At 33.3% G+C, this 13,278-nt stretch overlaps 1 protein-coding gene across 4 annotated transcripts; it reads right to left on the reverse strand.

The window, feature by feature from the left end:
- Nucleotides 1–207: 207 nt before the first annotated feature.
- LOC128995929 (ribosome-recycling factor, mitochondrial) lies at nt 208–12,867 on the reverse strand. Of its 4 annotated transcripts, XM_054420988.1 has the most exons (7): nt 12,020–12,385; nt 6,694–6,776; nt 5,144–5,411; nt 4,059–4,199; nt 2,100–2,310; nt 1,236–1,398; nt 208–372 (listed from the first exon to the last, which is right to left on the reverse strand). In XM_054420988.1, the coding sequence occupies exons 3-7, from the start codon at nt 5,397–5,399 to the stop codon at nt 289–291; spliced, it is 855 nt and encodes a 284-aa protein (XP_054276963.1). In that variant the 5' UTR covers nt 5,400–5,411; nt 6,694–6,776; nt 12,020–12,385; the 3' UTR covers nt 208–288. The 4 variants fall into 4 exon arrangements, with proteins under 4 accessions (XP_054276963.1, XP_054276960.1, XP_054276961.1 ...); XM_054420985.1 differs by lacking the exons at nt 6,694–6,776; nt 12,020–12,385 and adding an exon at nt 12,826–12,867; XM_054420986.1 differs by lacking the exon at nt 6,694–6,776 and having other exon boundaries at nt 12,020–12,384.
- Nucleotides 12,868–13,278: the final 411 nt, after the last annotated feature.

Consider the following 13,278-nt stretch of genomic DNA (forward strand, 5'->3'; position numbering starts at 1 on the left):
TATAAAATAAAGTAATAAAAATTAGTAACCATGATAACATTAGTAAGGTTTCATATATAAAACAAAACAGATTAAAAGATTCAAACTCAAATACTGTTATTTTTATTCTCAGAAGCAGAATTGGTTATTTAAAAAATAACAATGCTTACTGATAGGGCTTGTCTTTATTTTAATTCTGGAGTCAGAATGGACAAAGGAAACAAGAAACACATTTATAACAGATTGTATATTATGTGTTATTCTATACAAGCTTTACAGTTCAGTCTTATAAGTGAAGAATCTCCACAACTACGAGTCCTTTAACAGCTCTTGCTGCTTAGCTTCCATGAGTTTTTCTGCTGTAGAGATGTATTCAGTTGCAACAAAAGTAATCTGAAAAAAACACAAAAAAACTTATGAGTATCTAACTATTAGATTACATATAAACTTTTACTTAATCCCTAGGCCAATGATAACCCAAGTTGTATTTGGCCTTAACACCATTTTGCCTCCATTTCTTCCAAACCTCCAAATCTTCTTGCGCTCTTTCTCTTGCTATACTCTAATCGGCTCGCTGGCCTTTTCTTTGTCGGCCAGAAGGTCCATTTCCAGTGCTTGATTTGTAAAAAATGAGGTGCCGGAACTGTAACCTATTTAATGTGATTAGTAGATATTTATGCCAGTATTTTTATCTTTCCGAAAGAGAGGTACCAAAACGCCATTTCCCCGCAAATCAAGCACTCTACTTCTATCATGACTCTTCAATCATGTTTTTCTAAACCATTTAAGCTTCTTCTACTCCTTGTGTCCAACCCATCTCAAACATTGGCTCTTCCCTTCAGTAAGTAAACTGGCAGATAATTTATTTTGGACCATTTACTATTAGTATTTTAATTTGAATACAATCTCTAAATAGCAACATATCTATTTTTTGACAATACTTGAGTAGCATTATATCTTTAAAGTTTTAATGGTTTGGGCATTCAATAAGTATTCATGTAGCGCAGAAAAAAATTTTACTAGGTTAATTGAGGCCATATGAGACATCAATATAATCACATACAAATGATTAAGTTTTATATAAGAGTTTTTAAAAGGTTTTTTTTAACACATACAAGTTTTGAACCAGATGTTATACTCGCTTCAGGATATCTCACAATATTATCTCTGACAATTCAACAGGAGCATCCAGGTTCAGACTATGTTTTTGAAAGTCTAGGTTATTTTTAAACCTAAACAAAATAAACTATACTCACATATTCAGATATTTGTACACCTGTATCTCTGGCTAGTCCATCTTTCTCTTTATTCTTAACTACCTTAATATATTTGTTCTGTACGTCTTTAATGCTGTCTCTACATTTAACAAATAACGCTTTTGCATTCTTCGAGAGAGTTTCTCTATGCTCTTTGGTAACTCTGTAACAAATAGGTTGACATAACTACATTGGAAAACAATGAATATTACAAGTTACTAAAGCATAAGGTTTGCAATAATCCCATAAACTCACACAATTACAATTTTGGTTTTTCAAAAAACATTTTAAATTAAATTAATCAATTTTTCAACTTGTTGTTTGGACTTTAATTTTTGTATAGGAGTGAAAAAGATCATGGCCGATAACATTGCTTAGGTCAGACCATTCGCCGAGAGGTCCAAGGCGTTTTCTACCTGCTGAGGACACAGTACCATAGATTCAGGGTTAGATTCCATTTTGGTCAGGTGTTACATGCTACTCACATGGAGTTTATCAGGAGCTTGGTGGGAGAGACGAGACCCGTCTAAAACAGTGTACGACTCGGGTGGTCCAGTGAGTGTTGATACGTGGGTTTTTGTGAATGGCACCTTAATTGGTAATTTGGCAATTTTTACAATCCTTACTGTATTTGTCTGTTCACCTAAAACTTATTTTTTTTAAGATTTCAGATAGTTTTCTCATAAGAAGAGAAAACCCCTGATAAAAATAGGTATAATTAATACATTGAATAATCTACAGGTTTTAAAGAGTTGTTGTACGAATTGAGACAACAACCCCCCAATTAAACAAAAGCAGATAATTTAAAATTTGTAAATTGGGAGTATTGACAACTTGAAACAAATTTTACTAAAATCCACTCACTTGGGTATTGGTATGAACAGAGTGGTTCCATCTTGCTGAGGGCTTAGGTTCATCCCTGACTTGTTGATTACTTGCAACACTGTAGGAATCACTTGCGGAAATGAAGCCATGTTGATGACAACTGTCTTCGGGTTCTTCCTCACCACTTGGGCGAGATCCTGCAAAATGTAATCTTTGCCCTCGTAAGAGATGGGAAGAGTCTCAATAGATCCTGAAAATGTACCAATGTGTAAGACATCAGTCTTTGACTCATTGCAAAAATTCGCTGTTCCTACCACTTCATGGTTATATCTCTAGATGAAAACTGAGTTAATCGACGTATACTTAAAAAGGTATCTTATAGGTTTTGTGTTTTGTAATTTTATGTTGCTTCAGTAAAAAATCTAGAAGTCAACTATTTACCTATTTATGATTGTTTATTCACAATTTATTGATTTCCATTGAAGGCCTCTGATCCGACTCCCCCTCCCACAACTCTACAGTTAGCAAAAGTGTTCCAGTTTTTCTCAGCCAACATGGCTAGCCTACCAGTACTTATATGCATAAATACTACATCAAATCTAGTTAAAGTAGAGGAGAAATAAATCATACACAGTGGCGGCTAGCCCATAAGAACTCTCGGACGACGCCCTTCGCCCCCAACAAATACATAAATAAATGACATTTTCAAATTCTTTAGTTAAATTAAATTAAAATTACTTTGACAAGTACTTAACACAATATACAATATAAATATATCAAATAATTGGATAACACCATTCAGTAATGACTTATTTTTGATTGTCGCTTGCTTAGTAAGGACGTCGGCCAGACCGTCCCAATCCCAATACATGTAGTCTTATGGCAGAACAACTGAACGGTCCCATTGTTGTGACGCAACAATTTTAAAAATATTGTTTTAATTTAACATATTTGCAACAGCTGAGATGTTAAAATAGTAGTTTACGCAACGATTGCATTAAGTGAGTCTTTACGACATGAGTAGAAAATTTAAGGCACGAGCCTTGGCGAGTGCCTTAAAAACTTCTACGAGTGTCGTAAAGACTATTAACGCGAGTTGCGTACACTACTTTACCTACGACCGTTTTTTAATTACTAACAATCACTACTGATAACTTTTTAGAGAGGTTATGTTTTCGTGTATTGTCATTGCCACTGAAAGTGATGCAACGACTTGTTGTATAATCAGCTGATTTCCTGTAATTACGTGTTTGTTAAACTTCGTTAAATATTACATTGCTAGCAGCATTCTTACCATAAATAATATTGTATCAGGTACAATTCGGCAAATATTTCATTTATTTTTGGACTTCCACCAACTTAATTAAGAATACGTGAGTATCAACATGAACAAGTCGGATCAACAATTAAATTGGTCAACTGATCAGCTGATTAGTTGACGTTCGAAGCATTACAATTTTAATTCTTTTCTCTCAATACTTGAACCTCATTGGTCCGTTACCTGTGTGGATATGAGAAAAACTATGCTGATATGAAATGAAACTATGCTGATATGAAAGTAAACAGCTGTAAAGTGAAACTTTTCAATTCTAAAAACTGGACTGAAATGGCTACTTTAAAAAACGGTCGTAGGTAAATACTATTACGAGTTTGTTATTAAACTTTATTGTAGATATTTTCAATATTGATTGTTCGTCTGTATGGAAATGATTGTTAATTAAATTAAGAACGAAGAGGGAACTTCTACCGAAGAGAAATTGGCTTTAACTTACAACATGGCAAAATAAAAAATGGAGAAGATTTACATGTAAAACAAATAGGTAGGCTAAGGTATATGTTTTTAAATAGGTTAAGTTAACTAGAGTATCAAAATTAATAGTTTAATTATCAAGATTTGTTTTATTAAGACATATTTTAAATGTGATTCCGTATAAAAACTAACCTCTTCACACATATGCATTATAATCCATTCAAAGACAAAATATAATCGGTAAATACCTGTTGTGGATCGTAAGGATAAATTCTTTACATATTCTTCCTTCAATTTTTCAACTGCGTTCTGCATTTGTGTTTTCATTGTATCATTATTGATAACTTCTGAAACCATCTCCTCATTAATGTCTATTTTCTTCTTCTGACCTACAAAAAAGAATGAAAATAACTATTACCTTAGACTAACCAACACAAGTAGACTTCTCATCCCGTTGTAAATTTTGAAGCACGTTTTTCGTTTCTAGTTCATGTACGTGACACATGGGCGCTAGTGTCGACGAAACTTTGTTTCTATTATTTTAGGGTTAATTTCTTGATTTGTGCTTTACTGTTTGGTTATATAACTAGGGGACAAGTTATTGTTTATGATTAGATCGTATTATTTGGTTAAACGAGGTTTTAAATGGCTGTAATAACGGGAAACAAATTGTAAACAAAACACGACCTCTACATAAACCGTACAGAACTAACAATAAAATTGTCTTCAGCTGTTCCATAAGGATGAGAAATCTACTAAGGGAGTATGTTTTATCGATGCTATTACATTTTAAAGTAAAAACTGTTGTATTTCAAAATAAGTTGTCATTGGTTCAGTGATATGAGAGAATGGTACAGCTGTTCGAAATTCTTAAGGTTTAAATCCTGCCACTTTATACTTTAATCTTTAAATTATAATATAGCTTTAATACTTTAATACCTTTTGATAAAATGGCGACCATACAAAGTACCGTAGGTATTTTAAGCCAAGTATGAATGGAGTTGTAGCAATGAATAATACTATTAATAAGCCTGTAGATAAATAGTTTTTAACCCACTACGGGTCCCTAAAAGTCAAACATTTTTGTGAATCCACCTAGGCTATAGGAAATCTTACAGTTATATAGAGAGACTTTTTATTTTATTTGTGCTGATCGAACTAACACCAATTAAATTCTCAACAGGCCCACTTGATTTTCAATAATTTTGAAGTTGACTTATTGATGCATCGTTTTATCTATCACAAAAAATATTTCTACAAAATAAAAACTATTACAAGTTTAAATATAAAGTTTGCTGCTCTATGTTTAGTTTTGTTAAATGTTACTACTTACCTTTGTCACTTTTCTTTTTATCTCTTGACTTTGCATAGCTACGAACAATTGGTTGACAAAAGTCTACATTTGATACAAGAAACAGAGAACTGTAAGGTGCGGTTGTACTATATTTTAGATATCTGAAGACAAAAAAGTTTCTTGGGTTTCCCACATCATTAACACAAAGTCCATTTTGTATGTTGCTTGGAATATACTTTTGTCTTTGCAGGAAAGTAAATCGAACATTCATCCGACAAAGTGATCTAGCAGCCATCGTTTCAACTGCCTAAAACAGTACACAACTAAAGAATCTCTCTTCAAATCCACATAAAATCTGAAATCTATCCTTATAGATTTAAGATTTTAAGATTTTTTAAGATTTTTAAGATGAGTCCTTACTCATAAATTAATAATTGTTTTGAAATAATAGTCACTATATTATAGTGATTTATTAGCATAGGCCTACCGGTACATGGTTATTCTTTAGTAACAGTTTTTTATTTTATTTTAGGGCATTAGCCTACCAGTAACATAGATAATTTCCCATCCTTATGGAACAGCTGAAGCCAATTTTATTCTTAAATTAGTTCTCTTCGGTAGATGTCGTTTTGTTTACAATTTGTTTCTTGTTATTTCAGTACCGGTAATTTAAAACCTAGTTTAACCAAATAAAGCTATCTAATCATAAACAATAACTCTTCCACTAGTTATATAACCAAACAGTGAGACACAAATAATGAGAAACTAACCCTAAAATAATATAGGCTAAACAAATTTTAAACAAACAACGACATCTATAGAAAACCGGACAGAACTAACAATAAAATTGGCTTCAGCTGTTCCTTAAGGATGGGAAATCTACTAAGGGACTATGTTTTATCTATGGAGCAACTTAACAAGTCTGTTACTTATTGTAAGATAGGCCTATGAGGATTTCTACCAAATTCAACACTTTTGCAATTAGGCTAAGTCCAATAAAGGCACCAACATGTTTGAAATCAATATTTGGGCTACAACACTCAAAGGAATATAAATTTTCTGTTGACAATACTTTGCTGTTGTCAACAGTTTTTCACATCAGGATTTTGTTTTCGACAAAAAGTCGACAACACATCACAGATTGTAACTTTATTGTAAACTTTTGAGGTTAAAATTTGTTGACAACACATGGGAAAAACCTTGTTTACCATGATAATTACATTTAAATGGGCTGCACTTTACTTTAGGTCCTACACTCATTGAAATGAAAATATTGATCGATATATCGACTTAACGATTGTTTCATTTGAATGAGTGTAGGACCTAAAGCAAAGTGCAGCCTTTAAATGTTTAATTATTTCATTTATGACAACTGACATTAACAATAAGTCTTAAATATTTTGTCATAAATTCTGGAGTAGGCTTAGGCCTAAACATGTTTTTAGGAATCCACCTTTAAACTTAATAGGCCTAATCGTAACAACAGTTGTTAACAAATGTACCTACTTATTTAATAATATTACATACAGTAATATAAATTCATATTCTTTAATTTAAAACGAGTTGATTCCAACTATAAATAAACTTACCTAGAGTCAGTAATAACTGTTACGGTTTCTTTTTATGAGAGTGAAAAATACATCTACGAGTAGAAGTGGTAGAATGATCCACACTGGAGTCATTACATAAAACATGGAAATATTCATTGACTGATTTTCCAACTTCAGGCAACATGTCATTTGTGATGCCATTTTTAAAACAATTACTGTCAAACACCAAATTTTTCGTTGAACTAAATTTGAAAATCTGCCGATTCCATTTTTACAATGTGACATCAAATTGAAGAAAACACATATTAATAAGATACATTCATGAAACCATAATGGTATGAAAACAATAAACCAGTTCCACTGTATTCTATCGTCTAGTCTCAGCACAAGAAGTATAAGAAAAACAAGTAATAAAAACCATGTAAATAACGCACGATGTAAAAACCATACTCTTGCCATAATTAAACTTGTACTCAAATTATTTTTAATGTCTTTCACTAACAAATTAGTAGTTAGGACTAGAATAAATTGTGGACCAATAGAGAACAATATTGTAAAAGAACAACGATTAAGGTCTATATTGGAAAGAAGAAAATATATAGGACTAATAAATCAACCACCAGTCACACATAGAATTAGGCCTATCGTGTACAATCACCGTGTGTTCATCTGCACCTATGTACTGTGCATTAAATAGGCCCATAGGCCTACATAATTCATAGACATGTGTAATTTATAAACATCTAATGAAGTATTAACCATGTCATGTAGATTATTGAAAGTTTGTGTAAACTGTAAACAAACTGAAAATAAGGTTTTTGTCAGGGGTGCCCACAAGGGGGGGCCGTGACGCAGACTGCGTCATTGAAATTCTTGGGGGGGGGCTCAAAAAATTCAAATGGGGGGGGCTAAAGTTAATTGCAACAGTGTTCAACGTGACGATAATCCAAAATACATTACGAAATCGCCAGATAGAAAGTGGATAATTAATGACAATAGTTATATTATTGAATTAAATTAGTTAAAATAGGATTTTAGGATAGTTTAGGATTCGTGTAGAAAGTTATTATTTAAGATTAGCAAGACGTGAGATCTAAGAGAGAGGGATGGCTCAACTGCTGTGATAGATAAAAGATAACGCGTGGTACAGACCATGGATCGCGCTCGGCTGGTAAACGAAAACGGTCCGCCGCCGCCGCGCCGCTCCCCCCACCACAAGTGGGCAACCGCAGTGGGCCATAGCATTGAAGTAGCATTGTGACCACTGACACATCACACTTTTTTACTTCCTTATTGTCACCAAAATGTTTAAATGAATTTCTCTTTTCGTGTATGGTATTGTATGTAATTTTTTCTCATAGGTACATTATCTAAACTATAATATAAGGACCCGGAACACACATTTAAAATTGAACTTTCTTGTTGGTAGTCTTGGATTTATAACACAGTTTTGATGGTATGTATATGCATCGATATGGATTATTTTATTCAGTCAGTTGGGTTATATAGTACATCAGTTGACGTTAAATTATATTATATAACATTAATTGTTCACTCTCACAGTATTGAGAAAAACTTCAGTAGGCCTACCGGTATTGAATTCCCAAGTGTAGAATAATCAAAGGAAATAAAACTTAACTTTTGTAGTTCTGATATAACTTTAATTAAATCTAACCAACAAAACAACTTTTACAAATAGAAATCATTTGCTAGACAACAATCATACATTTGAAAGATTTTCAATAATTTGCTAGACGTGGCTAAACAAAATAAGTTTATTTAGTTTCTGCCGAACGCCGAGGTTTGAAACATTACTTTTTAAGGTTTTTTCTTTTGACACTTTATGACAATATACTTTAGAAAACAACATGCTTATAATTTTAATGAGCATTAGATCATGATTGTCTTCACCAAGATCTCCGTTTGATCTGTGGCCTCGGAATACATTGCCAGCAAACATCCTTGATGCCAAAGCACATATATAATTCTCGATCCTACAATTCGATTTGAAACAAACATAAATCAAGCTAACGAAGTAAATGAAGAATAGAAAAACATTTATGATTCTACCTTTGAAAATTTGAAGCAAAATTTTAAAATTTCAAAAATTGAGGTGATTGGATTGTTTATTGGTTCTAGAGGAACATTATCAATATTTTTTGTGAACTTTTGGAAACAATATGATTTGGACAGATCCTTTTTGAAAATTATTATTCATGAAACATTAAGAGGTTCATTGACCATAATGAGAAATCATCTATATGGCAAACATCAAAATTAACCAGTCTTATAGCTGTATAATCCTTCGATATTTTATGTATACTATTTTTCTGTGTCATTGGCAACCTTATTTTTTAAGGCAGAGGTATTTATTTTTATAAATAAATTCTTTCCTCTTTTTTTATAGGCATTCATTTTAGCCCAGTTGGTTGCAGCAAAATTTCTGAATTGATTAAACAAAAACTTTATAATCTTAAACACATCTGACGAGGCTCTGACTAGTTTACCCCTGTTTACATGATCTGTAAAATGTGTATATGGGCTTAAGCTGTGTTCGTCATCAACCAATAGATTTGTACATTCCTCACATTCTAGTTTAATTATAATTTTAAACTTTTTAAATAGTTTAAACTTTTGTCTAAGATCATATTAATGTACATAAGGTTTTCTTTCTTTATGGGGGATTTGAAATTCTTCCCAAACGGGTCTCTACTGTTGAAAATGTCAAATAATTGGTCAATTATTCGAATAAAATCGATGGTTGGTTTACAACCTACAAAATTGGGATGTTCCTTCATTAACAAAAATTCTAAAGCGTCAGCAACGCCAGAGCTCAACGTTTGAGCTGCTATTTTTACGTTCATTTTCCTGTTTGTGTAACATATATGCTTGTCAGACAACTTGTTAGCCAAAGCTATTCCTTCATCTTTTTGCAAAGAATTAAGATTTTGTATATACGTTTAACTAACTGTGACACACCTCTGCGGCATGATGTAGAACTTTCATTAGACATAACAAAAAATACCACCACTAACATCACGAGTACGACAGTGATTACATGGGATGTAAACAGTGCACACATGCAGATGTCAACGCACGAGACAGTCGCCGGCGCCGCGTGGTTGCCCACCAGTGGTGGGGGGAGCCTACTGTGCGCCGGCTCGTTTTCAGCGCTGTACTCTCGTGGCAGGGCGCGATCCAGTTAGGTTATATACATCGATGGTACAGACACATCCAGCTACACCGCGACTTAAGCACAGCAGAACGCTTTGTTGACATAAAGCTCGTTAAAATACAATCAAGTAGCAAGTAGCATAAACATATATATTGTACATTTATATTGTAGCATAGGCTACAATACTTTACACTATTGTGTATACTCGATTACCTGAGTTAATAGGGAGGGGGGGGGAATGAAAAATACGGTTAATCCAATATAGTATAAAAACAGATGACAAACTCATTAAAACGCTGTAAACAGCAATTGAGTCACGATTTACATTTTTATAAACGAAATTCAATATTGCACAATCATTATTATTGTAAATTTCAAATTATTTATCTTGGTTCAGTTGTACAAACGGCAACGTTTAAAATTGTAGCTAACTCAAACTCAACTAATCACTGACCAAACATTACATTGCTATAAATAACGTAAATATTAAAGGGACCTTTAGAAAGTGTTATATAAACAGATAGGCTACCGATAGGTGCTGTATCACAGCATAGGAATTGATAGATAAGTAATAAAAAAGTGTAAAATTATATTTAGAGATAATTAAAACACTCAAAGAATGTAACGAGAACAATATTGTTATTCTCTTTCTTTGTTCTTCTGTTCATTAATAGGGTTCTCTTCAATTCATACACAAATTCAACAAGTCGCCATATTTAGGCCTACTCATTGGCCAATCACAGCCTTACTAAGCACAGAAAACATATTAAGTATGTTTTCTGTGTACTAAGTTACCATGGTTATCACTCAATCACAGTGTACTAAGCATTATATCGTCATCATTCCCCAGCTGTTGTATCTGAAATCTGTTGTAACATAGCGCACAGCAGACAGAAGTGTATAACGGAGCAGACGATTGTTGGCGCAAGCGTTGTTTCCATTTAATTTTCATCAAAGGAGCTGTGATGTTTCTAAAGGGAGGGAGAGGGGATCGTTATATCGAGAAAGACGCTGACAATTCGATATGGATATTCTGACAATAAAAGATCCCTTAAAATGAGGTGACTTATAAAACTCTAATTTTATTTATATAGAAAGATAAGTTTTCCAGTCCTGTACAACACTGATTCACGGTCTTTTCCCGGTAATAAAAATTCAAGTACAACTTGATACACACAGAATCTCCGGTTCCCGACCTGGATGAGGGCTAGTTATTTAATTTCATTTACAGTTACATATTAGTACTCGTGATAATTAAAACCCGTTATGTAAGCCAAAGCCACACGGTTATTAATCTCACTTGGTTTTGGATTTGCTTACAAACGTGATCGGAAATGGTTAGGGCCTACACAGTATTCTTAAAGAACATTTATGTAAACACGGAAATGGTTAGGGCCTACACAGTATTCTTAAAGAACATTATTTATGTAAACATATCAGTGACAGCTAGGAAAAGGAATCTTTATGTTGTTATGTTGTTTATGTTTATCAAAACAGCTGTTTGTAATTTCATATATGACGTGTTCTCTTAACACATTATTAGTATTTCATAAATTAATGACGTATGTAGTAAACATGGAGAAAATAAACTAGAAAAATCACACAAAATTGTACTTTTGATCGTCCGTTATTTTATTTCCAAAATAGTGAGGCCATATTTTAATGGCTATAAGGACTCTCTCGCCCATCCTGTGGATACAATTAAACCATTAGAATCATAATCGGTACTCTAGTTTTCTTCAAAGTAGGCCATGAGTAGGCTGCATAAAATGCCTTCTGGGCCGTGACAGACGGACATAAATGGAGATAAGACATGTTTCAACTTCTTCAATGTATAACACATAAATAACCCAAAATGTATAATTCTGAGCAATGTACAGACAAAACTATAACTTTATTGATATAGATTAACTGGGTTTGAGAATTTTAAATATCTAAAAAAAATTATAAAACTTCTTTTATAGTTTTACAAATAGTGCTGGGCGGGGGAATAATGTTTCTCATTTGTTGTGTACATCATTTATGGGGGGGGGCTGTTGCTCAATTGGGGGGGGGGGGTGCGTCATGAGTCTAGGGGGGGATGGGCACCCCTGTTTTTGTAGTAAGGTTATGCTAACACTGTAACCTACTGTTTCTGTATGATAATCTGTAATTATAGTACGGTATATCTTCTATTTCTTCGATACCTACCAAAACACTTCAAATATTAGACAATTTGAATTAAACAAGGTAATTTCAAATCCTTTCAATGATGCCTGGTACTTTTTTATCTTTTACACGCACAAACACTAATAATACACCACCGTCCTCCCTAGTTGTAAAATGTATAGCCCATGTAAAGAAAATTTGAGCTTTTGCTGAATGAAGGTCTATAAATTACCACGTCACTCAAATTCCCCGGAGCAAAAAGGGATAAAATGATTAACTTTACAATATTAATAATATAGTAAAGGCATGATAAATTTGATGCACTCAAAAATAGAAAATTAATGCAAAATGACAGAAACAGCCGAAACAGGTTTTTAAAGAAATTCGTCTGCAGTAACAGCAAAGACATCCAAGATCCAATCCAGATTAAAATCTAGAATTCATAAAGAAAGGTAATAGTTTTTAAGTATAAGCATAGATAAAACATACTCCCTTGGTTAGTCTATGGTATAAGTATGTATGTATTCGGATTACTTTACTATCCATATATAAATCCCAAAGTACCCATGATATGACTTTTGAGAAAACTACAAGTCACACCCCCATAAACCATATACTTAAAATGCAATTCATTACGGTAAACCTTGCACAAAACTATCCATTATTTCATAAATAGCCCTTTAAGGTCATAATTCCTTTCTAAAGCGAACTTTCCATATACCAAATGTTAAAAATACCTCAGCTGTTATTTGTATGTTTTTCTTTCAACTTATTACCATATTAAAACCGGGTGTGATTATTTGTTTAGTATTACTGTATTCTGTTTTGTTTATTTCAGCTTTACTTACCGGTAACAAACCAATTAATAGTTTCATTAATACTTGTGAAGTCAAACGGGGTGAAGCCTGTGGGTAACAACTAGTTATTCCTAATATCAAACATATTTTACGCGTTTCAAAGTTTCACGCATATACGGATAATTAGGAGGGACTTATCGGTAGAAATATTCTGTGGTAAAATGCAGACGTTTATCAGTGGAGTGCCTAGACGTTGGAAAGTCTTCGAATAGATCAATTGATGAGGGTGCGCAACAATCTATCTCTATGAAGAAACTTGAAGCCTCTCCCCCCCCTCTATATGGGATAGATAGGTAGTACGAGTAGAATCATCATAGATAAAACATTAGCTGCTTCCCAACAAAACAGCTGTGTTACAACTCTGCTTGCGAATTAGCCACTTCGAAGGCCGCGGGCTGGAGGCGGCCGTGGATCTTCCTTGGCGTTCTCATCATACCATCATGA

The sequence above is a fragment of the Macrosteles quadrilineatus genome, unplaced genomic scaffold (genome assembly GCF_028750875.1).
Source record: "Macrosteles quadrilineatus isolate MER2022 unplaced genomic scaffold, UCM_ALF_1.0 Scaffold_5__1_contigs__length_97177068, whole genome shotgun sequence".
NCBI lineage: Eukaryota > Metazoa > Arthropoda > Insecta > Hemiptera > Cicadellidae > Macrosteles > Macrosteles quadrilineatus.

Excerpts from the sequence above, each read along its gene's own strand:
- LOC128995929 (XM_054420985.1), bottom strand. The coding sequence starts at position 12,852 with ATGAAACTATTAATTGGTTTGTTACCG. Across the intron at positions 5,412-12,825 it reads TATTAATTGGTTTGTTACCG|GCAGTTGAAACGATGGCTGC; the intron begins GTAAGTAAAGCT and ends GTACTGTTTTAG. Across the intron at positions 2,311-4,058 it reads ATCCTTACGATCCACAACAG|GATCTATTGAGACTCTTCCC; the intron begins GTATTTACCGAT and ends GTACATTTTCAG.